This window comes from Notothenia coriiceps, unplaced genomic scaffold (genome assembly GCF_000735185.1).
Source record: "Notothenia coriiceps isolate Sejong01 unplaced genomic scaffold, NC01 NC01_scaffold00022890, whole genome shotgun sequence".
Classification (NCBI taxonomy): domain Eukaryota; kingdom Metazoa; phylum Chordata; class Actinopteri; order Perciformes; family Nototheniidae; genus Notothenia; species Notothenia coriiceps.
In genome coordinates this window covers 227,020-252,035 of record NW_011355591.1, presented here as the reverse complement: position 1 = coordinate 252,035, position 25,016 = coordinate 227,020, and the positions used below count along the sequence as shown (strand labels likewise).

The 25,016-nt window shown below is 40.6% G+C and overlaps 3 protein-coding genes across 3 annotated transcripts in view; 2 read left to right on the top strand and 1 right to left on the bottom strand.

The window, feature by feature from the left end:
- The window catches only part of rpap3 (RNA polymerase II associated protein 3), a 16,683-nt gene extending 11,615 nt beyond the window's left edge, over positions 1–5,068 (top strand). The window contains exons 13-18 of the mRNA XM_010781228.1: positions 2,662–2,858; positions 3,344–3,397; positions 3,726–3,885; positions 4,072–4,169; positions 4,257–4,357; positions 4,447–5,068. Of these exons, the coding sequence (XP_010779530.1) occupies positions 2,662–2,858; positions 3,344–3,397; positions 3,726–3,885; positions 4,072–4,169; positions 4,257–4,357; positions 4,447–4,532 (696 nt within the window). The 3' untranslated portion in view covers positions 4,533–5,068. The remainder of the gene's footprint in view (positions 1–2,661; positions 2,859–3,343; positions 3,398–3,725; positions 3,886–4,071; positions 4,170–4,256; positions 4,358–4,446) is intronic.
- A 106-nt stretch (positions 5,069–5,174) lies between these two features.
- On the bottom strand, positions 5,175–14,070 carry LOC104954156 (hemicentin-2-like). The gene is made up of 9 exons (XM_010781227.1): positions 13,781–14,070; positions 13,423–13,692; positions 12,048–12,296; positions 11,691–11,960; positions 10,350–10,646; positions 9,853–10,122; positions 7,494–7,769; positions 7,162–7,410; positions 5,175–5,578 (listed from the first exon to the last, which is right to left on the bottom strand). The coding sequence occupies exons 1-9, from the start codon at positions 14,031–14,033 to the stop codon at positions 5,556–5,558; spliced, it is 2,157 nt and encodes a 718-aa protein (XP_010779529.1). The 5' UTR covers positions 14,034–14,070; the 3' UTR covers positions 5,175–5,555.
- A 3,424-nt stretch (positions 14,071–17,494) lies between these two features.
- Positions 17,495–18,859, top strand: LOC104954162 (uncharacterized). The gene is made up of 4 exons (XM_010781232.1): positions 17,495–17,572; positions 18,042–18,092; positions 18,257–18,505; positions 18,585–18,859. Exons 1-4 carry the CDS (start codon positions 17,527–17,529, stop codon positions 18,857–18,859), a joined length of 621 nt encoding a protein of 206 aa, XP_010779534.1. The 5' UTR covers positions 17,495–17,526.
- Positions 18,860–25,016: the final 6,157 nt, after the last annotated feature.

Below are 25,016 nucleotides of genomic sequence, written 5' to 3'. Positions count from 1 at the left end.
CTCCGCTCCGGGGGGGGGGGGACTTTACTGGCATTGATCCGGACCGTTGACCTTGTATAAGATTCACAAGTGGACCTTTAACAAAAAAGTTTGAGTACCCCTGACAAACAGATCCTTAAGAGCATCCTTCTTTCCAAAGATAGTGCACACCATTCTTGATGCAAAATTCCACCTGGTTGGTGCCACTTGTGGCAGTCGCCTCTGGCATATTTCATCAAGCAGCTGCGTTCGTTTTGGTGATCTAGAAAAGAACGCAGCCAGGCCAGAAAGGTGTGAAAAGAAAATTCTGCATTTTTTTATTTTAACTACACCTTGAGATAAAACCAAATTAAGGGCATGTGCATAACAGTGTATGAAAAGTGCCTGTGGGATCTTTTCCTTGATCTTGGCTTGGACTCCGTTAAGCCCCGATGCCATAACGGCAGCACCGTCATAGCACTGGGCTACAAGTTTGTCCATGCATCCATGTTCTTCCAAGAAACCGAGGGCCATGGCTGCTACATCCTCTGCCCGTTTCTTCCCTGTCACATCCTCAAATTTGACGAACCTGTCTTTTACGCCACTGTCTGTTACAAACCGAAGAACAAACGATAACTGTGCAGCATTGCTGACATCTGTTGTTTGACCCAACATTAAAGCTACGAAGGGTGCTTTACTTATTTCCTCTTTGATGGTCTCACCCATCACTTCGGCCACAGCACTTATCAAGTCGTTCTGTATTTGACTCGAGGTTCCAATGAACATCTTAGAAGTGGACAAATGGTAGTGCAAGTCTGGATCATATTCTGCTATGAATGTAAGCAGCTCCAGGTAATTACCTCGATTGGCTGATTCTCTGCTCTCATCATGGCCCCTGAAAGGTAACTCCTGTTTCCCAAGGAAAATCACACAGTGGATCAGACGTTTCAAAATCTCCCGATTTTTGTTCACCTTTTCGTTGTGAATGATCATCTCTGTTCGTCCAGCTGTAGATCAATCCTTGTGTCTCCAAAAGTCTTCATGGTGACCGTTGCTTTAAGATGCCCTGCTGTGTTTTGGTGTTTTTGTGCAGCCTTGGTTAAACAGCTCAGATTATCGTAGCCTTTCCAATTCCATGCCCCCTTTTCGGTCCCAAAAAGCAAGCACTCCCAGCAGTAGAGCCTTTTGTGCCTAACTGAGCCCGTAAGCCACGGGTATCTTTCCCAGTTGCTAGCCTGGAAATGGCGAACATAGCGTTTAGCAACTTGATTCAGCTCCAGATTTTCAGGCGTTGGGCGCCCTTTTTTTACAATGTCCGTCTTTTTAGTGAATTGTCGTCTTGAAAAAGGAACCGACAATAATTCCGCAACAACATCTTCTTCACCTGTTGCCATGTCAACGTTAAAACGAATAAAACAGAAAATGAATTGTTACGTCCCATCTATATCCTGTGTCTCGCACCTGTCAGAACTAACGGGCCTTCTAGCATACCCTGCACCGTGGGAAACTCTGAAAGAATACGCCCATTGGCTACAAATCAATATATGATTGGTTGATCAAACTGTCAATCAGAGTGTTCGCTCTCATTCATTTCAACGACCAGGGCCTTCTATAGAGGATACAGAATTCCCACAGATGCAGAAACAGATCTGATTGGTTGCATTTCTTTTCTAAAATGCGTAGTGCAAGGTCCGAGAAGGACAAATCAACGTAACACTGTTTATTACAGATCAACAACACAGATACGATTCTCATTTATAAAATGTATTTACATTTTATTACATTTTATTGAATTGTATTTATATAATTAAATCGATAAATGTATTTTTTTAATCTGAGTTATCAGGGTATTCTCTGAATACCTTGAAGGCCCTGACGGTTCGCCACTGAGTTTGGAGTGTGACTGTTTGAGGTTGTGGACAGGTGTCTTTTATACTGATAACAAGATTAAACAGGTGCCATTAATATAGTTAACAAGTGGAGGACAGAAGAGGCTCTTAAAGAAGAAGTTACAGGTCTGTGAGAGCCAGAGATCTTGTTTGTTTGTAGGTGACCAAATACTTATTTTACAGAGGAATTTACTAATTAATTCATTAAAAATCCTACAATGTGATTTCCTGGATTCTTTCCTCCCATTCTGTGTCTCATAGTTGAAGTGTACCTAGGATGAAAATTACAGGCCTCTCTCATCTTTTTAAGTGGGAGAACTTGCACAATTGGTGGCTGACTAAATACTTTTTTGCCCCACTGTATATTAAATATTTATTCTTATATAGTCTTATATATAAAACTGGCCCTTTTGAGTGCAACCATCATGTTAATGTGGCCCGAGTTGAAATTGAGCTTGACACCCCTGGTATAGACAAAGCCTGCACATTTATTTGACACAAGATTCTATCTAATCATTATCGGATTCAAAAAGTTGAATTACAAAGATGATATGATGAAGCTTTCCTCCTTGTGGTCAGCAGTACGGACATTTTACAAGCTAACACATGAATATGAATCATCAAAGAGTAGATGATCTGATAGTCAGTTATCTGACATACTTTTTTAGCTTTAGCGTTGTTTGTCCAGCAGGTGGCAGGACAGCTAAAAATGTAAACATCTGGATTCTCTCATCTGCATGTTGTGATAGCATTGCTAGCATCTGGTGAAATCAATGAAGCTTTGGACCGATGGTGAACATGTTGTGCTCTTCAGAAGCCTCTGCGCAGGATTGAGATCGAGGAAGTGAGTGGAGAGGTGAAGGTGTCTGAGGGGGAGTCAGAAGGGTCCAAGCTCCTCATCAAGGAGGTGATGAAGGAGGCTGAGGACGACTCCTCTCCACTGTCCACCTCACCCAGCGCTAAAGTGATCAAGATGGAGGAGCTAGCAGACGTCCCCTCGCTCCCTGAGAGGTGAGCCCCTGAGATAAAGCATTTCATTTCAACACAACACTCTTACCTGTAGTGCCGTGTTTGAACGTTGTTCTGTTGTGAGTTACATGTGTTTTACATTTTTGACTGCAGAGATGTCTCTTTAATGGAATGGAGGCAGATGGCTTGTGGTGCTCAAAGCTTTAGAAAATACATTGTTATTTTTTACATGTAAATGGTTATATTTGTTTATTTGATTGTATTCTATACTGTCATTAGATGTCGTGTTTGTTCTTCTATTTACTCCTTGTGTGAACTCCTACTTGTCCTATCCTGTGTTTATATCTTATGCCTGTTTGAGTTGCTTCAAAGTCTTTGTAACTATAGTACAGTTCATTATGGGAAAAAAAGTTTTAGGGTTTTTAATTCTATGCATATTTAAGTAGACTTTTCTAACTATTTACACTGCAAAAATACCAGAATGTACTGGGATCAATCTTATCTTATCTTATTCCAAAACTCAACAGCAATCTGTCTGTCCAGAAATCCTTCTCTCCACCACGTCACTGTGCAGAAGGAAGGTGAGTAACCGGGTCATGATTTCTGCAAATAGATATATATTTTTTTACTTTTAGCACAAGCTCAGTTCCATCTGCTTTTATGAAAATGCAGAGAAGGCAAACATGTCTGACGCTCAGCAACTCACACCAAAACAGCTTAGATTGTGGAATAGACAATAGACATATATCTATTTCTGATTTTAGAGTGTACGGACAGTACACTGAAGAAATAGATATATGTCTATTCAATATTCTTTATGTCAGGGGCTAGGCACTTTTTTTTTCTTTCTTGGAAAGCGGTATTGATTATCCCCACCCCCCTCCCCACTGTTTTGCTTCTTCTCTCCAGAGTTCCTTCTAACGGACCGAGCAGACAGCCAGCGCAGCAGGAAGTGGCTCCTCCTCCGTCAGCAGCTGACCTGCCCCCCCCACCCACCAACAGCTTCCAGCTGGAGGCCGACCTGCGCAAGCTGGGACAGCAGCCGGAGGTCATCTACAGATACCTGAGGGTGAGCTGTCTGTCCCCACTGTCAGGGACTCGCGCTGCTCACTCAACCCTTTGTTATACCCCCTCTGAATAAAGTTTCAATGTTTATAATAAATAGCCAGACTATGTGCAACCAAAAAGTCAAGATCCCTCTCACAATGTTTGTGTTAAACGAAGCTGTGTTCCTTGTTTATTTCTCGTCATGCAGCAAGTCAAACCGGAGGCCTACGCAAGCATATTCCAAAACTCCCTGGAGCCTGACATTCTCAATCAGATCCTGAACACACTGCATGGGTTCTATATCAAGTAAGTTTACAAATACTGTGTATTAAAACAATAGATGTAAGCCTGCTCTGGTTTTGTGTTGGTGTGCATTAACGCGGTGTTGTGCAGGCATGAAGAGGCCTCCCTCACGCTGCGGGTCCTCAGCACTCTGGCCAGCCTGCGGCGCTTCGACATGGCCGTCATGTTCCTGTCCTCCCCGGAGAAGAAAGGTTCAGTCTCCTCCATGTGATATTGCTGATTGCTCGTATCTTTCCTCTCCATCATAGCGCTAACGTGCTGTTCTACTGTTCTTCCCCAGTGCTCAAAGAGCTGTTCCACTTCCTGCACCGAGCTGAGCTGGAGGCTCCCTGTGTTGCAGCGCTGCAGAAGAAGTACGGGGTGTGACGCTGATAAAACCTTTCATTTCAACACTCATTTTTAAAGCCAACTTAATCATTCAGCTTCAGTCTAATCCGGACTGAATGTATATTCAATTTGCTTTCATTCAATTGGATTGCTGTGATATGAGCCTGTGGGAAAATGACCCTAAATCTATTCTTTCTCTCCTTACAACACTGCGCTATTAAAAGTTGAAAGTTCACAAATGGTGGTTTATTGTTCTGAACATGGTGTGTTCGAGTGTTCAAGCTGATACAGTGAATACCAGTGTAGTATCCGTTTACTATGTCATTATGAATGATACCTACATCTGCAACTTGACTGTCAAAATGAACATATTTCACTTTTTGAAAACTGATTTCATAAATGTATAACATGTGAAACTGTTGAAAAAGTGAGTCACATATTTACATTTTATAGTGGATTATACCAAAGGCAGAAGAGATGTTTATGAACAGGAAGTGTGGATATTGCTTGGTCTCTGTGAGTACTTTATTGTCCTGTTCTGGGGAAAGCAACAAATAAAGGTGTATTGACAGGTGTTTGTGTGTGCAGTGTGCACTGTTGTTGACTCAATCCCTAAGAAGTTCAACTCGTTTTGAACTCAGTATAACATCATCTCAGATTTGTCACACGGTGATGAATTAGCACCAGGTTATCAGCAAAGGTAAAGTAGCTCTTTGTTTATTAAGCAAGATAGTGCATATTGTTTGGCAAGACAAATGGGTACATATTGTGAAATGAGATTAGCCTTGTGTAATTAAAAACAACTTTACGTGTCAAACGCATTCCTTTCTCTCTACCTTTTTAATCTTGTTCAGGGTCACAAAGAGGTTGGAACCGTTCCCAGCATGCATTGTCCTAAATCCAGAGCACACCCTATTCAGGGCGCCAGTCCATCACCGTCAGTACGCAGTGTTGAGTAAATACAGCCACACACGTATGTTTACTGTCATTAATAAGAAGATTACCAACTCTAATTTGGGGTCCACAGAGCGTTCAGGAGGAGAGCAGGGGCTCCTCAGGGTCTCAGCATCCACACCACTGAGGATCTGCAGGGAAAATCACACAGATTAGAATCAAACCGCAGCCAAATACTACGGCACAATTCCAATCAGGCCCCAACACCCTCTCTCTATCCACTTTCAATCCCATGGCATAGAGGGCCGGCCATGAAAAGTGCGTGCCAAACCAACTAGTGGGGAATGGAAGATGGTTATAAGACCCCCCCCCCCCCCTCCCCAACAGTAGCTCTTCCTGACCATGTCATGGGACCAGAGGTGGAAGGATACTCAGATGAGGTAGGAAGTAACTGAGTACATTTACTCAAGTACTTTACCTAACAACAATTTTGAGGTACTTGTACTTAACTTGAGTATTTTACATGTTGTGCTGCTTCGTACTTCTACTCCACTACAGTTCAGAGGTTACTCATGTTGTTTTACTCCACAACATTTATTCAACGGCTTTAGCTACTTTTAACAATGCATCTCTAAAAGACAGTTCAAGTGGAAACACTTTTTCAGTCACAAGAGGCAAATTATTTGAATGTTTTACAAAAGTCGAAAATGCTACTTGATGCAACAATATTATCTAGAAATGTCACATGTATAAATATAATTATAAACACAAATAAAGGCAATATCTATGCACAATTAGTACTTTTATTTTGTATACTTTAAGTACATTTAGCTTATAATACTTATGTCCTTTTTCTTAAGTATGATTTTGAATGCAGGACTTATAATTGTAATGAAGTAGTTTGAAAATAATGTATTGGTACTTTTACTCAAGTAAAGCATCTGAATACTTCTTCCACCACTGAGTGAAAGTAGCAATACTAACTTGTTACAAGTGAAGTTCCTGCATTTAAAATTGTTCTTAAGTAAAAGTGGAAAAGAACTAGCATCAAAATCTAGTTAAAGTAGCGACAGTAAAAGTAGTCATTGTACAGATTGGTCCATTTCAGAATAATATGTATGATTATAATTATTGATGCATTCATGTGTTCATTATTTCAAAGTTACTCTTGGTTAAAGTAGGGTTTATTTGACTTAGTTGATATAATGCTGGGTAGCTTAGCCTATAATAATATATGATAATTAATTTGTCGATTTATGTTTTGTATTACTAATCTAAATCTGCAAGTTACTAGTAACTAAAGCTGTAAAATAGTGGATTAAAAAGCACATTTGCCTACAACAAGTAGTGGAGTTAAAATATGAAGTAGCATAATGTTATGATTCTCAAGTGGAGTACAAGTAGCTACATTTTTCTACTTAATTTAAGTACTTCAGTAAATGTACTTAGTTATTTAAAACACTTTTACAACAAGGATACACATTTTATTTGGGATCAATCAATTTTGAATACTCCTGAGCCAATTTTATTTTGAAGTCTACTTACTGGGACTGTTGCAATAACAAAGAATGTCATAAAATGGATTAGATGTGCTAAAAAAGAAGAAATGCTATCCAATGAGCTTTGGCAAAGGAAGTTGGTCCCAAAATACAATTTAGAGCAGGGTGCATAATGCAGCTGTGATGGTGCCTACAGAGGGAGTTCAACCCATCATGGAGTGAAAAGGCTGGATTGGAATTTGGCCGATGTCTAAATGCACGCCGGGACAGTTTACCTGACACACTGAGCGTCTCGTTGGTCGTAGCCGTGTTCCCAGTGAACGTGTTCTGAGCCTGGCAGCTCATGGACTCTTCAGAGATGTAGCGGTTCACCGTAATGTCAATCACACTACCCGTCATAGTCTTCCCGTAGACCGTCCACTGGAAGCTGCAGGAAGGAGAGCAGTCCGCTGAGCACGTCAAGGTCGCCGTGACCCCGATCTCAAGAGAGGCTGGCCCTTCGATGACCACGTTCTTCGGTCCATCTGCAAGAGAAGACACACAAATGCAAGATAAGTCGGCTAAAGTGCACAGAACCTGGAGAAAGCATGCCTTGATATCTGCTTACCAGAAACCCCCACGGTGATCTCAGCTGTAAGGTTTTGTTGTGTTGCTGGATTCAAGGCCACACAGGTGAGGGGGGTCGTGTATGGAGGTGCTACAGGTGTGAAGGATATGGAGCTATTTGTAGCCAGGAGCAAACCGCCGTAAAACCAGCTGATGGAGCAGACGGGGTAGCAGGTGGTCACACATTGCAGCTCTATGGTGGATCCAGGCTGAGCGTACATCAGCCCCCCCACAGGCCCTCCATAAGGATTCAATATACTTACAGCGTCTGGCCCATCTGGAAAATAAAACTCAACTCAAATACGCAGTAAGGATTGAGTAGTCAACACATCCAGTCGTAGTACCCTCAAGTGATAGTTCAGATGTTTTGAGGCGGGGGTTGTCCATAGTCAGTGTATGACCTACAGTCCATGGCGGTCGGCACACCCCCGTTTAAAGAAGCAGAATGGAGCTAGCATGGAAGCAGTAGCAAAACATATTTCAGCCCTCTTAAAGAAAGGCTTTCCGTCTCGGTATCAGTTTAAGTGTAGATTTATATTGAAAATGTACCTCGCCGTCAGACAGCCCTTACCGACAGGGAACTGAGCTGTAATATCCATCTGTGCCATAACAATACAGTTCTGTTAAAGGTCCCATGTCATGCTTTTCTGGTTATTACCCGTCCCCTTGTGTGTTATGTAGCTTTTTCTGCATGTAAACGGTCTGCAGAGTCACAAACCCTCAAAGTACACCCTGTAGCGAGTAAAACTCTAACACAGAAAAGACCTGTCTATGCTGCCCTAGAACGCCTCGTTGAGGATTTCTCTTTTTCCATTTCTTTCTTCCTGGTCTAAGTTACGTAACGACGACCAAATGGACCAATCCGTGGAGCTCCTCACACAAACACACTCACTCAGCCTTATCTTTTCTCAGGCTGTGAGTGTGTGGCGAACTGTGTGGTGAACTGTGTGGCAAACAGCCTGGCTGTGAGTGTATGTATGTGCTCAGGCTGAGTTCAGGCTGAGTTCCGTGATGTCTCACTGTCTCGCAGACCCCACGCAGCAACCAGGAAACGACCCCAGTAATCCAGCTCACACTGTCCGCTCCTCGCAGCAGCGAGCGCCGCTCACACTGTCCGCTCCTCGCAGCAGCGAGCGCCGCAACTTCCCGCCGCAACTTCCCGCCAACACGGCACCCAGACCCCACGCAGCATTCTCATCCGTTTGTCATACTGGTGTCATTTTCTGGTTGCTAACAAACCCCATTGTAACACATAATCACTGATTTTCCGCTGTAACGGTGGTGGACTCATCAGAACAGAGTGGGCGAGCTGACCAATCAGAGCACACTGGGCTCACAGGGAGGGGGGGGCAGGAGCTCCAACAAGCCGTTTAGGACAGAGAGTGAATACAAATACTATACAGAGATACAGCTAGCCTGGCTCTCACTGATTCCAACCAGAAATAACAGTGGGTAGGATAACAGGACTGTATGGGAAACCAATATGATTTTGGAACATTGAACAATGTAAATCTATTCTAGTAGACCTCAACAAAGGAATTATGATCAGTAGAAATGGCCATGACATGGGACCTTTAAGTGTTTCTAGTCTACCACTGCCTGATGGGACTTTGTGTTATTGTGTGACTTTGGTTTGTTCTGGTCAACAGGTGGAAGAAGTACTCAGATCTTGTACTTGAGTAAAAGTAGAAGTACTCAGATCTTGTACTCAAGTAAAAGTAGAAGTACCAGAGTGTAGGAATACTCTGTTACAAGTAAAAGTCCTGCATTCAAAATGTTACTCAAGTAAAAGTAAGTATTAGCATAAAAATATACTTAAAGTACCAAAAGTAAAAGTAGTCATTCTGCAGATTGGTCAAAGTTTTATCAAAGTTGGTAGCTTGTGAATGTTACTGTAGTCTGATTTAAGTGTTGATTATATATATCAAATCATTAATCCAAATCAAAGTAATTAAAGGTATTAACTAAATGTAGTGGAGTAAAAGTACACCATTCACTCTGAACTGTATCAAATAATCAAAGTCTGGTGTTTTGGCAAAAGCAAAACTAACCAATTAAGTTATCAAGATCTGTCTCATTGTAATTGTATATCGTGCACTTAAACTGATATTAAAGGTTTTCTTTGAAGGCCTTTTTTTAAGGTAGCTAATAATAGTATGCATTGCTGCTGTCCCTATCCAAACTGCATTGCTTTGCTCCTGGGCTGGCACTCTGTCTCAGAAATATGTCAACATCTTGGGTATATTGAGATGAAAATATGAATACAACTCTCATTAATTGAACATCAACAGCTAGCCTGGCTCTCACTGATTCCAACCAGAAATAACAGTGGGTAGGATAACAGGAGAGTTTGTACTCACAGTTAATTTGCATCAGGTAGCCAATAGATAAGATGGGTGGTCCATCCTCTACCACCACACATTGGTAAACTCCTCCATCCGCTCGGAAGAGGTGGCTGAAGGTGATGGTGGTGTTGTCAGGGGAGAGGTGCACTCTTTCCCTGGCTGGCATTTTGTGTTTGTTCTTTAACCATGTGATGGTGGCTGGCTCCTGAGGGCCCACACACTGCAGAGAGAAGGGCTCCCCTGCAACCGGGGGGGCCTGCGTGGTGGGACGCACTGAGAATAAGTCTGTGCAGAGAAATTAAAATATCAAGTGACAGAAAAAGGATTAACATGCTAGTTTATTATGGTTCTTACACCAGGACACAGTGGCAGATTTAGACTTCATTACTTCATCATGTTTACTCTAAGATATGGGCATCAAAAGGGACAACTTTAGCAAGGCCCCAAGTCCACCAGTGCCAAACATATTATTACTCTAATAAAAATCAGTGCGAGCAATATGATGGACTCACCAACGACAGTGAGGTTCACAGTGAGGCTGACTGTGGCGTTAGATAATGTGTTTACAGCCTCACAGGTCAGAGGCTCAGATTTAAAGTAGTCATTAAAGGTGATCTCCAGGCGTTTGGAAAACGTTTTATTTTCAGCTGAATCCAAAATGGGTATCTCAATGTTGTCTCCTTGGAAAGTCTCCCCCATGTACTTCCATATAATGTAGCAGGATGGGTAGCATGCAGCATAGCATGAGAACGTGTACTGTTGTCCCAGTTTCACTGTCCTGTTACCAACCATGCTCATGTCAAATATGCCTGAAAAGGAGATTGAGAATAAAACATTTGTATTATAACTCGCTAACAGTTCAACTAAGTCAGGAGTGTCCAAACTGTGGCCCGTGGTCTATTTTGAATTGGCCCTCAGCAAATTCTAAAAGTATAATGAAATTTGGCCCACAAAGGAAATATGTGCTTATCTTATATTGTACTTCTATAATATATATGTAAACATATATTACAAAGTAGTATTCACGAGTTAATAAGCACACTTTTCAAATAAATTCAGCTCAATAACTTATTTGCATAACCAGCTTGAAATATTCCCTTCCTGTTCCCCTTTTTATAATCAATCTGAGGCTGCTGTTTAAGGGATGAGCTGCCAACACTGTTTGTAACTAAATACAATGAAACCCTCTGGAGAGCTTTGATGTAGGCTGTTTTTTCCTTAAAGCATATTCAAGTATCAAGAATAATTTCATTTATTTGATGGATAAAGCTAATTTATAGAACTAAACTTATGAAGCAATATACCTCACCTCTATGAGGGGCCCAGCCCTTCGTATGTGGCCCTCAGTGAGAAACGTTTGGACACCCCTGAGCTAAGTGCTGCTACTGTGAATAATGTTATATTGTCTCTGTACAAATCTATAGGATTTGAAATTCTCATAGGAGGTTCATTTCTTTCACATACTTGGCACAGGCAGCAGCAGAGTCTTACTGATGCAAAACACATCATATATATTATTCTGAAAAGGACCAATCTGCACAATGACTACTTTTCCTTTGCTACTTTAAGTATATCTTTTCAAGCTGATACTTTTGTACTTTTACTTGAGTAACATTCTGATTGCAGTACTTGTACTTGTAACAGAATATTCCTACACTCTGGTACTTTCCTTAGGTACAAGATCTGAGTACTTTTTCCGTCTCTGCGAGTAACAGAAATGGATTTCAACCAGTTTAACTGACTTCCATCATGTAACACAAATATTCCAAAGCTAAATAACTAGTTGAGTGGTATTTCTAATGTTTGTTGCTTATTTGTGGTAATTCTTATTCACGCTAGGTTCTTTCACATACTTGCGACAGGCAGTGATAGAGAGCTGGAGATGGAGAGATGTGAGACGGTGTCCTGAGCCGTACAGGTCAGAGTCTCAAACACATTATTAACAGATGTAGACGGGGTGACAGAAATGGTGTTTCCTTGAGCAGTGTTTATCATCAGACCCTCCTCAGTGAGCGCCCAGGAGTAGCTGCAGGAGGAGTAGCAGTCAGCAGAACAGCTGAAGTTAGACGCAACTCCTGCAGTCAGGAAGCCTCGACCGCTGATCTGGATGTTTGTTGGTCCAACTGAAAAGTTGGAAGTGGATTTAAAATATATACATTATATCATACAAAACGTATGAGCTTGATATAATATACATTTTTTGAAATTACCTATCACTTGAATTGTCTCTTCGCCGGCGAGTTCGACTCCTATCAAAGGGTTGACTGCTGTGCAGGTCAGGAGTTGTGGGGGGATCAGCTCCTCAATTTGCAGGCTGAAATGGGGGCCATGGGAGGTGACGTTACCCCAGGTCCAGGTCAGCAGGCAGGCTGGGTAGCAGTCCACTGAGCAGTTGAAATGATACAGCACTCCTACAGTCAGTATGTCCCCCCCGCTGATCCCCACTCCATATGGTCCGTCTGCAGGTCGAGGTAGATAGAAGAGGTTGAGAGAGACATTTAAAAAAAATGCATTCACTTGACATTTCATTTTTTTTATTATACTGTAATATTTTATTTTGCATATTATACTGTAAGTAATATATAATAATAAATGAATTATACTCGAAAATAAGTTTGAATTGCAACTGTTACTCATGTGTGGCTTGCACAATAACAAACATTTATTATTGGGTTGAAATGCAGATGGGTGACCCAGCAGACTGGAGGCAGAGGAGGAGATCTGCTCAGGGATGCATCTTCTTTTTGACTTTGATGTCATTCTGCAGGTTACTTTAATCTGTGTCATGAGAAGCTCCTATATCTTCTGTTCTATGTCACAAGGGAGATGTGTAGTAAAGCTTTAGCAGTCAGTTAAGCACCATTAAGGTCTTTCATGGTGAAGTTTAGGTACCTCTGAACGGGAGTGATCAATTTACCTTCTAATATCTTCTCATCATTTCTGGGTAATGACAAAGCTAATAAGACTACAAAGAAAAATGGCCACCACGAGTCCCATGCATATTGGGGGGTTGGGTGTGTCCTAAGGGACTGGGAGACGAATGAAGAAGCTTGGAGTCAAAGAGCCAGTTGAGTGAGTGTGGGCATCTGGTCACCTCCTGAACACACACACATGTCAGGTTCAGAAGACTGAAGGATTTACAAACACAAACCAGCTTAGGAATTCACAGAAAGAACTTGAAGAAGGGGCTAGTCAACCTTATGGGTTGCCATCACAACGGTGACCAAAAACCAGATAAGTAGCTGAGGATAGATGGATTGCGATGTCAAAACGGTCAAAATAAGAGTCTTATTGCCGCAACATTATGGAAGAGTGAAAATCCTTTACAGGACTTGCTGCATCAGCATAAAGGCCAAGAGTGATCTGCAACATGGATGTATGAGTGTCATTTTAAACATGCTCCTATGAGGACGATCTTCTTCTGTCTACCTTAAGGGCAGAACATATTTCTTGCTGTCTTTCATTGTTCAGATTTTTACAGCCATTTAACATCTTCATTGTTTTGTGTTTGATTAAAATAGTATTTTCAGTCGGACGCTATGCTCTGTGGCATGATGAGGTCACTGTGATGACCCGTATACTCACAGTTTACTTGCATCTGGTAGCCAACAGACTGAATGGGGGGCCCCCCGTCTGCCACCACACATTGGTATAAGCCATCATCAGTATGCAGGAGAGGATTGAATGTCATTGTGCTGTTGTCAGAGGAGAAGAGCACTCTTTCAGATGCTGGCATTGGGAGTTTGTTCCAAAGCCATGTGATGGAGGCGGGGTTCTGAGAGCCCACACACTGCAAAGAGAAGGATCTTTCTCCCGTTGGCAGGCCCGCAGAGGAGGGATGCACTGAGATGGGGTCTGTGCAGAGAGAATATTCACATCACAAATTATCAGCACGAAAGACGTCATTACTTTGTAATAAAAAATTAGGAGCAATATGACTCACCGATGACAGTGAGGTTCCTAACGGAGGTGCTAATGCTGTGAGATATAGTGTTGGTAGCCTCACAGGTCAGAGGCTCAATTTTGGTGTAGTCATTAAAGGTGATCTCAAGGTGACAGGCAATTTTCTTGTCCCCCTGATGATAGATGGGTATCTGGACTTGGTTACCTTCGTAAGTCTTTCCCATGTACTTCCATACAATGTTGCAGGATGGGTAGCATGCAGCATAGCATGTGAACATGTACGATTTCCCCATTGTCACTGTACTGTCACCAACAATGCTGATGTCAGATATACCTAAAAAAGAGTTTGAGAAAAAGAAGTTTGAATCAGAACATGGATTCAATCAAGTAATTTATTTAAGTAAGTCATTTTAAAGATTGTTTGACTGCATCCGTATCTAGCTTTATTGTTTTTTGGGTTAAACCACTGGAATGTTATTGTGACACAGGCTAACATTTTGTTACAGCAGCAAATGTCAGAGTGAGTCAGTGAAGTCAGTGAAATTACTCAGCGATGTCAGTTTCCCAGCAAAACGTACGGAAAGTTAGCTGATATTAGCTAAGATTGGCTAACATTAGTTTAAATAAGCTAACATTAGCTAAAGTTAATTTACATGAGCTAATGTTAGCTAACATTACTTTACATTACATTATTAGAACGTTATTCTATAGTTGCTTACATTAACAAACATTAATCTGAAGGACCAAATGTAATTTATAGCGGTCAAGTATTTGAAAATGGAACATAATGGTGATAAAGAACAGATGACTACTGGTACTTCTACTCCACTACAATTCAGAGGTAAATACTTTCACTACATTGATTTCCTAACTTTAGTGTTAAATCAGACTTTAGTTCCACCTGGAGTAAATCCACAAGCTACCCTGCAGTATACAAAGTCATTCAAACGAGCTGCACCTTTACCAGCTTTGAGAACACTTTAATGATCAATCATTATAAAACATATCATATATATTATTCTGAAATGGACCAATCGGCACAATGACTACTTTTACTGTCGCTACTTTCACTATATTTTTATGCTGATACTTTTGTAATTTTACTTGAGTAACATTCNAAATGCCAGTTGTTAGTGGGTGTACATTCTGTCTGGAAGTAGCAGACACAGTATCAGAATGGAGTTCTCTACTTTAAAAGTAGGGCCTGTTCGATTATGGCAAAAATCATAATTCGATTATTTGGAGTCAATAATGGATATCCACGATTATTAAAAAACGAAATTATCCATATTACTTTGAATACCTCCATTTATTGAAAAAAATAAATGTGAACAGTCTGTTTTTAACAGTTGATTACCCTGAACTTTTAAAGGTGACCTATCAAGCAAATGCACTTTTGTACGTCTTTTATACATGAATATGTGTCCCCGGTGTTCCAGGAACCACCAAGTGTCAGAAAAACAGAACCCTCTCTATTTTCCTCCCATACAAATCAATATCCATCCAAGCCTTTAATCTGGGATCAAATCTTCAAAATGGGTAGTTCAAACCGACAACACAGGATTTGGGATCAGTTTTGATTCCCAAAAAACAACTGGAATTATCCTGATCCCACCAAAGGGGTGGATTTCCAGTGGATTACCAAGAGCAAAATGTACTGTACAATTTAATTTAAAAATATGTTTCAATTTAAATAAGATGCAAAGTTTGTAATTGAAATAATACACAATTTTTGTCCTTCCATGGAAATACATTTTATTTTTTTCCATTTTTGCTCACGTTTGTGGTGGCCTATTTTGTTTTCAACCAAATGTTGATGACATAAATGTTTTATGCTCATAAAATATCAACAGCAAAGATTGTCAATCACAAATGTAACTTAGATTAAAGTAAAAATCTTCACAAAAAAAAGTCACATCATCTGTCATCACCTTTTCAAATAAAAAAATATAATATGACCATTATAGATGTCTCCCTTGCAATGTGGTCTCTTGTCTTCTTGTATTATTTTTCATATCCCAACTAGAAATGGCGATCGGTAGGATTAAAGGCACTGATATTCAGGATCTAGTCATCTTGAAAAATCGTAATCTGGAACAGGCTGATCCTATCCTGAATTGCTTTGAACTCCAAGGACAAAATCTGGCCGATTTGTCTGATCCTGGATCACAAAAAATGGGATTTCAAAATCGGATCGGATCTGATTGAGATTAAAAGTTTTGAACTCCTGGCAGGAGTTCAAAACTTTTAAACTGAATCAAGATGACTAGATCCTGAATATCAGTGCTTTAATCCTAACGATCGCCATCTAGTGGACATGAAAAATAATAATAATAATACAACCCACTAAACTTTGATCCCCTAGCTATTGCAGGCTTCCAATAGATTCTTCTACATTGTTTTATTACAATGTTCCTGCAGATCAAGCCATTTTCACATGATGCAAAACGTTCAAATGTTTTTGCTAATCATTTGGTTACCTCAAAAATCATCTGTTATACAGAAAGAATACAATGCAGTCATACATTTTGATGAAAGAAAACAACAGGGGTGTTATGTAAATAAAGTAACATGTAAAAGGTTACAATTCTGATAAGGAATGTATTTTTGACAGAAATGATCGGGGCTTTTTTTGTCTTTAATTCATATATCATATTAAGGCGGGTTTTTGAAGTGTACATGTTTGTCCTTGTCTTAAACGTTTGGACATACAAGCTCGTAAACTTGAGGCACAAGGGTTAAAAAGCATTTATAATGTTAACTCTCCCATGGTTAATTCTTTTAAAATGTGTTATCAGTAAATTGCAATTTACATGAGAGTTCAATTCAATATTTCCCCATACTTTAGATACAATCTGCAATCTTATGTTAGCAAACAGCAGTTACAGTAAGAGGACACACCCAGAGGTTATATCAGTCCACAAACAAATACAGAAAAATCACACGCAAGCCATTTAAGCTTTGCTTTACATCACTGACACTGGCTTTGATGGGGATTGGAGAGAAGGCAATACAAATGTCATCGAAATTGATGATTGAAATGTTAATCAAATGAAAGCGTTTCACCTTGGAAAGCTCAAACCTCTTCTAATGTCTTAGAGACTAGTCTGGGACACATCCAGGTCAAAGTTTACTCTGTTCTTGTGGTCTTTTAATATAGAGGGCAGGGGTTGACCTTTTCAGTTAGAATAAAATCAAATACGAATTCAAAAGAGAGTGACGGTGGACCTTTATCGAGAAACACCACTTTCTATTATGTATATGAACCTTCCCTGAAATGGCCAGAAATCATTATTGCTGGTTTAGATTTTTTGCAGTTTTCATAAATTATCTTTATTTTGTGAAACAGAAAATGCAATATGTTACAATCAAATCAACAAAAAGACAAAACCGTTAGTGGTGTTAGTAAAAAAGTAAATACATTAACATAACCACACAATAAAACACCAACACATATCAGATCTGGCAGGCAGCTGGACTTTACATCTGCAGGGCCTGTGGCGCAGGCAGATATGAAAAACAGACAGAACAACATTATCTGACCTGAACCAAGTGTACAGGGACAAAAGAAACCACAGGCCACAGAAGACAAAACCACAAGATCACACACCCTGAGCGGAGAATAGAGGCAGCTGATAACCTGCACACCTCTGCCCGTAACATTCGCTCATTTGTCGTCCGTGTTTGAAAGGGCGCGTGATAACAGTGGGCATGACCTCTTCCACCATGAACTATAAGAGTGTGTGAGGTGAAAGGTGTGTGGACAGTCGCTAAGTGTGCAGCATCATGGATCCGCTCTCCGCCTGCCTGCTCCTGCTCACCTGCCTGGCAGGTAAGAGACCCTCCTGATCTCCATCTGCTCGTCAATCTGCATTTCTGCAGTTAAATACTGATCATTTTAAAATTATTCTCAGAGTACGCACTCTGCTAGGGTGTCTGAAAAATGTTTATTCAAAGATGTCAAATGTATTCAAATATGTTTTGCAGTGAAGTGCAGTGCTGCTATCAGAAGTGATGCCAATGTCAATGTTCTATGGGTATTCTGTGTTGAGACGGTGAACATATTTTATCAAATTTCAAATATTTTACTTATGTTTTTTCTATGGTACTAATAGACTACGGTAATTATAATCACTCCAAAATATATACACACTGTTTCCTGTGCGGGCCCTTTGAATGAAAACATTTGAAAACCTCTGATTGACTACATTGAAAATTATTTTTGTATGAATCTGTTTTGTCTGCAAAGTTGATGAGCTGCAGAAAGTTTTTTTCATGTATTCTCTTTTCTCACCTCCAAGATTTGTCTGCCAGTGAAACTGAGTGGGGTGGAGCTGTGGGGGGAAGCTCGTGTAAGATTCTTTTATTTCTGATTCTTATCCATAAATGCTATCTTTAAAGGTTTTTCTGATTATCATATTGTGCCGTATCTGACAGCCTAATTCATAGGATTCAGTTTACTTCAATGTCTTGCTATTGGAACTAAAGGAGGAAGTGTTGTCTGTTGCTTCTGCAGTCGGGCCTTCCTCGGTGCAGATCGTGGGGGTGAATGTTGTGACAGTGGGAATCCCGTATGGTTTCCAGTGCATAGCTGATTGCTATCCGGACTGCAAGTACACCTGGACCCGGGGTAATGTGACCTCTCAGGGGCCCGAGCTGAGCTTCCAGCTGCTGCACGTGGTACCAACACAGACCCTGTCCTGCACTGTGTCCAACTCTGAAACAGGGGACTCGTCCACTGTCCAAAAAACGCTGCAGGTGACAGGTATGAATCACCAAAGTTAATTCTAATTCATGAATTCCCTCAGTAGAACTCCCTTCTAATCTATTTCCAAACGTTCCAGCGGGGCCATCAAACATCCAGATCAGCGGTCCAACCTATCTGACCTATGGAGCGGAGTCCATCTTCATCTGCTCAGCCAGCTGCTACCCCGCATGCAGCTTCTCCTGGACTGTGTCCTGGGAAGGGGAGACGCTCAGCAAGGCACAAGGCAGCAACCTTTCTGTCACTCCATACACCAGCACCGTGCTGGAAGAAAATCTGATTTGTGAGGCCATGGACACCGTCTCACATCTCTACATCTCCAGCTCTCTATCACTGCCTGTCGCAAGTATGTGAAAGAACCTAGCGTGAATAAGAATTACCACAAATAAGCCACGCAACCATTAGAATACCACGCTCAAGCAGTTTATTTTAGCTTTGGAATATTTGTGATACATGATGGAAGTCAGGTTAAATCGGTTGAAATCCATTTCTGTTACTGGCAGAGATTGGAAAAAGTACTGCAGATCTTGTAACTGAAGGAAAGTGACCTAGGGTGTAGGAATATTCTGGTTACAGAAGTAAAAGTCTGCAAATCAGAATGTTAGCTCAACCCGTAAAATTANTGTAAGAGAGGCGCGTCACGTGTTAATGTATCATTGGTGCTCGAGTTGACTGCCTGAACTAGCTCGCAGGCTTCGCCCCATTTATTATTGTGATTAAATGGATACATTTAATCACAATAATAAATGGGGCGAAGCCTGCGAGCTAGTTCAGGCAGTCAACTCGAGCACCAATGATACATTAACACGTGACGCGCCTCTCTTACATCCAACCAAACACAATCTCCTTAACTTGCCGCTCTATTTAAGCTGCCAGGTCTGCCTGCCTCTGCCTTGCTAATGCTCTGTCACATTGCTGATGGGTTCACGTGCTGCTCGCCTGCCCCCCCACCACCCCAGCTTCCACCCCAGCTTCCACCATAAGCTCGGGGGTTAATTATCTAATCATCACTCAATGTTCTTTGTAAATCTGTGGAGTGATGAGGCCCGAGCCTAGACGCCAAACTCAACTATATGCTGCTNTTTTGAATCCTGAAAATCCTGGAAATCCTGGAAATCTTCGCTTTGCTTCCCCACAATGCAGTTCGGCGAAAAGCGAGGCAACGTGACGTCACCCCATTCAAAGTGAATGGGCAGAGAAGCGTTGGAAGATTTTTGTAACGCTGCTGTGTGGACGGGCCGTTAGTCAGGAGGACCCATACATATTCGTCATACATCACCGTTAAACTACAACTAGGGCAAGTGTGTCATCGAATTGACAACCGCTAAGTGAACCGATGTAATTGCTCAATGGATCACCATTGACTGCAGGCATATCACCAATGTAGGAACAGATAGTGCTTGCAATATAAAAGCGTCAGAGATTATATGTCCTGTTTAGCGCACATTAGCCAGAGGGGAATCAAAACTGACAAGCATGGTTCCTGTGTTTTAGCTTTAGCTTAGTGTCAGAAATATGTCAGATTTCCTACCAATAATCAGAATCATCCTATAATAAAGTGATAAACCCTTTGATTTCTCTTACCTGTGTTGCATTTCTTTACTACAACACCACAAGTGTCTTTGTTTGATCCCACCCCCCAATTTCAAGTGAACGTTAGTACTTTTCTCAACTCAAGTTCAGTCAGACAACTCACGTGTTCTTAATATGTTTATTAGAAGCAGCATATAGTTGAGTTTGGCGTCTAGGCTCGGGCCTCATCACTCCACAGATTTACAAAGAACATTGAGTGATGATTAGATAATTAACCCCCGAGCTTANTTTTATGCGAGCAATATATATATATATATAAACTCCCCAAATAGGCGAAAGAACCAGGCATGGAGGGAGGTGGCAGAGACAGTTGGTGAAACTGGTAGGTTTTCGCCTATTTGGGGAGTTTATATATATATATATATTGCTCGCATAAAATCCACGGATTTTTTGCTTTGTATGTCGGGGGCGGGAGATTCATGTGATTGGTTGTTGGTCGCGTTGCTCGCAAAAAATCCCCAAGCTTTCAGACACGCCCACCTCCAAGATTTTCAAGATTAAGTGGTAAGTAAGTGGCAGGGCTAGCATCTTTGCTAATATCAGCTAAGATGTGCTTTACATCGAAGATTGTACTTTAGAGTTGTTGTGCGTTCGGAAGAAAGACATCAGATTCAGAATCAAGTTTATTGCCACGTACGTTTACACATACAAGGAATTTGCTTTGGTACCTGGTGGTGTGAACATAAACAATCTAAAAAAACAAGTTGCAAAGTAGGTAATACAAAATAATAAACAATTTAGCAATAAAAAAGGATGCTAAGTAGTATTTACACCAGATTTGAATGTTACTATAGAAATAACCTTAAAAGCTAAACAAAAACACTTAGAACAATGAGTATATATGGCAAACTACAGTGTTATATTTTTAAAGTGAAGGGCTGTGCAGACGTGTGCAAATATGTGCACAAAGCAGACAGAGAGTTGAGCATGAACATGGCTCACTGTATTAAAAAAGACAAAAAAGGACAAAATGTTCTTCACATGATGTGCGTTGATGTAATGCACAATTACAGTGGATATTTCCTCAATGATGGTCTCTTCTGGGTTCAAGTATTCGCTAGAATGACTTGAGAAAGCATGAGTCAAGCTTAGTAATGTCATTAACTTCTGTAATATATGGGTTTATTTGATACGTTTCCAGATGAGTCGTGAGTGTTAGGCGGTGGTGGCAAAGTACATAGGGACTTGGCTTGGCTACTGTAAGGTCACCAGTTCAAGTACCGGAAAGACCAGGGCTGAAGTCGATTAGTCCATTTAGCTTAGGAACCTTCCTAACGGAGTGAAATGACCCGGACGTCCCTCAGTGGCAGCCATGATAAGAGCCGTTCGAATTCTCTGGAAGATAGGAAAGGAGGTTTCAAACTTCCTTTATAACCTCCTTTAGCTTAGGAACCATACAAATAACCTTAAAGGGGACCTATCATGCAAAATGCACTTTTTTTTGTCTTTTATACATCAACATGTGTCCCCGGTGTGTCGGGGAACTCACGTAGGGTCAGAAAATAAAACCCTCTCTCTTTTCCCCCGTACCCAAATCTTTTAAAAAATGGGGGAACAACGAGCGGATACAGATTTGCTGCCGATATGACGTCATTTCGGATGGTGGACCCACAGAGAGCTGCTATCGGAAACAATGCCTGACGTGTTTTGGACGTAATCTCGTGTTTGTTTACATCAGTCCATAGGGATTTGGCTTGGTAACTGGAAGGTCACCGGTTCAAGTCCCGGAAAGACCGAGGTGTCCCCTGAGCAAGGCACCGTTCCCTACACACTGCTCCCCCCAGGCACCGTACACGATGGCAGCCCACTGCTCCTAACACACAATCTCCTTAACTTGATGGGTCAAATACAGAGGTTTCGTTACATAGTACCTGCTCTACGTAATGACAATGAGTTGAATCTTCTTCTTCTAATCTTCTTAACACCGAACAGCCCTAGTTGTATTATACCCATAACCTTTAAATGAGTACAGTAACATTCCCCTGAATCAAAAGCAAGGAAGAGAATATTCTGCCAATATAAAATCAAACGTCCCTTTTGTGAAGAGCCACACATTTTTTATTTAGCTGCTGATACACCTGTGTTTGCAACTTGTTTACACCAACTCAATCCATGGCAGCAGGATTGCTATCACTGCATTTAATACACGATCCAGAAGTGAGCCTACAAAACATTTACCTTCAACAAAGGCGCTTCTTGTTATTGCAGCGCTGAAGATGGAAAGCGCTGCGGGGAATTCCTTTAACTACTGTTTGTTGTGACATTTCTATTCCTATGTATTAATGATCCGCACAGATTATAGACGCTGGTCTGACAAAAAGTTCCCGGCTCTCTTTGAAGCCGACAGGTTGGATTTGAGCACATGATACACACCGAAGCACTGTTCAGAGATCAGCAGCTGCTCGTACGTTCAAACCTGACCTAGTTATGAAAGGAAATGTTTGTTAAATCAAGATGTATCTCAGACTGAAATGCTTATATATTGTATATTATTGTAATGTTTTGCAAGAGCATAGACAAAACTGTTCATACAGTAGCTATGTTGTTGTTTCTGTCAATAGGTATTTCTCACTGCTAATTAGTAAAAAAAAACGGCATGATTACTAACATCCTTTATACAAGTGTTGCATTACTGTCAAGAGCATTTATAAAGTTGTTAGCAAATGGTATGCACAAGCAAGCTGTTCTCTCATTGGTCAGAAATATTGCTAGGGAAGAAATCCGTGTCACTTGAAAAACAAAAATAATGTTTTGTTAAATAAATGTGTTCTTCAGGGAAGTAACCATAACTTTAAAGGTGAAAGGTGCACAACAACATTTTCCTGTTTAATCAATCAATTCATGAGACTCAGATATTACACTTAATAATGAGATATTGATTTTAAATGTGCACTTTTTTCAATAGGACTCGTACTTGTATCTACTAAAACTCAGGTATTGGATTTTCCTCCAATCTCGTATCATAATCAGAAAAATTGATTCATCTCGGGGAAAATTGGGTTTCATGAGAGCTGCTCCATGAAAAATAAAAAATAAATTGAACCTAATATGTATATCAATAAAAACAAGTACACAGTATAAACATAACAAATGTAACTTAATGGAATAAGCAAATAATATATTGTCATATTAGCTTATGTTTTATTATTGTAAGCTATATTATTTACAATTGACAATACACCATATCACGCGATAAACACATCAGGAGTTGTGGTGATATTGTTAAAGCTACTTGTACATTTGTTTTTTGGAAAGCCTTTTCTTTTGCTATCCAAGAATCCTGTTACCTCCATACATGACAATTCAACACCTCTCAAATATGACCAACCTGCAAAAAGGTTTTTTATTAGCAATAACCGTATTCTTTCCCTAACCCTAACCACATGCATTTAAAGTAATGTGAGGTTTAGTAGAATCGTCATAAAGTCCTTCAGATGATCTCCCTGTGTTCACCTTTCCAGTTGCATTTGGAGAAGCTACACATCTTCTTTTTGCATACCCTAATATCCTAGCAATTTCCATGTCAATTGGTAACAATCGTATCCCTCTACTCACTCAGGTATGAATACTGGGCTTGTGATTTGCATTCTTTATCCATCCCTTTATTATGCACCACCTTCCTTCCTCACTCTGGCAGCTACAGTGAAGCACAGTGTTGAAAATGTGAGGAATTAGCCGGCTCTCTAGGATCTTTGTGCAGAGGATTTTCTAGGATTTCTGGTTTTTATTGCGCCTGCCTCCCTCAGTCCCACGATGATCCCTCCCTCTTTTACCTTCTCCTCTCTTTAATTTCTTGTGATGCCTACAGAAAGGTTTTCTATATTCGACACACTCAAGGGTTTTCAAAATGTCTTCATAAGAACGGTGAAATGTACCTTCTGTTTTTCTATTTTAGTGGGAGTATAAATGATTCAAGGGTTGCAAGCTGTTTGCTCTGAGATCTTTGCATAAGAAGTGCAACAGGAAGTGGATCTTTAAAAAGACGCATACTCTGCCGTGCAGGTTGTATGCAATGCAAGAGAGGAGATGTTGATCAATTTAGTCTTTAAGGATATTTGAAGTCTTACTTTATCTTTAACAGCTTTTTTGATTTAGCTTACACTGGATTTTACCAGGAGCGGTAAACACTCAGATTCTGGACAGAAAAAAAAAAGTATTAGTTGTTAAACTCTAAGTATATTTGAGTATATAGAGCAGGGGTGTCCAAACTACGGCCCGGGGGCTAAATGCGGCCCGCGGCCCTCAGCAAATTCAAGAAGTATAATGTAATACGGCCCACAAATGAAACCTGTGCTTGTCTTATATTCTACTTCTTAACCTCTTAAGACTGTGTCTCAGGGCTTCTTAACATTTATGAAACTATTAATGTGTAGCACCAGATTAACGGGAAGAATCTTAGCTAACTGAAGATATGGACCATTTTTACCAAAACAAAACACAAGGGTAATACCAAGCCTCTGAATTAGCACTAAGCGAAAAAATGCTAACGCACTTTAGCACAGAATTCAAAATTAAGATAGCCTTATTACTTATCGAAACTGCACATAATAAATTCGATTAAAGCTGAGACTCCACAGATTATTTAAATATAGTATCATCACTAAGCGATCCCATCTCGCGACAGGGGAAGCAAACACAGACATCACAACACGTACCTTTACGGAGCTTTTNTTTTACGGGAGATCGTCTCACCGTAGCTGTCAATCTGATCAAAAGACGTGTTCAATGGCATTAAAACGAGAACAAACGCGGCTGAATCGGTTAATCCATAGGTTGATAATGTTTATGTGGATTTGAAACAATTGTTTATAATCCATAATTCCATTTTTATGTAAAAATCGGAGAAAAAAGTTAGCTGCTAATGGTAGCCACCAGAGTGTATGCAGCTTCCGGTTTTGGCCACGCGTCACTCTCACTC

Bases quoted from the DNA above. Each gene is read 5' to 3' on its own strand.
- LOC104954156 (XM_010781227.1), bottom strand. From the start codon at position 14,033: ATGGGGAAATCGTACATGTTCACATGCTATGCTGCATGCTACCCATCC. The intron at 13,693-13,780 runs GTGAGTCATATT...CTCTCTGCACAG, and splicing joins TAGGAACCTCACTGTCATCG to ACCCCATCTCAGTGCATCCC. The intron at 10,647-11,690 runs GTATGTGAAAGA...TCTCCTTTTCAG, and splicing joins TCTATCACTGCCTGTCGCAA to GCATATTTGACATGAGCATG.
- LOC104954162 (XM_010781232.1), top strand. From the start codon at position 17,527: ATGGATCCGCTCTCCGCCTGCCTGCTCCTGCTCACCTGCCTGGCAG. The intron at 17,573-18,041 runs GTAAGAGACCCT...CTCACCTCCAAG, and splicing joins CCTGCTCACCTGCCTGGCAG to ATTTGTCTGCCAGTGAAACT. The intron at 18,506-18,584 runs GTATGAATCACC...CAAACGTTCCAG, and splicing joins AAAAACGCTGCAGGTGACAG to CGGGGCCATCAAACATCCAG.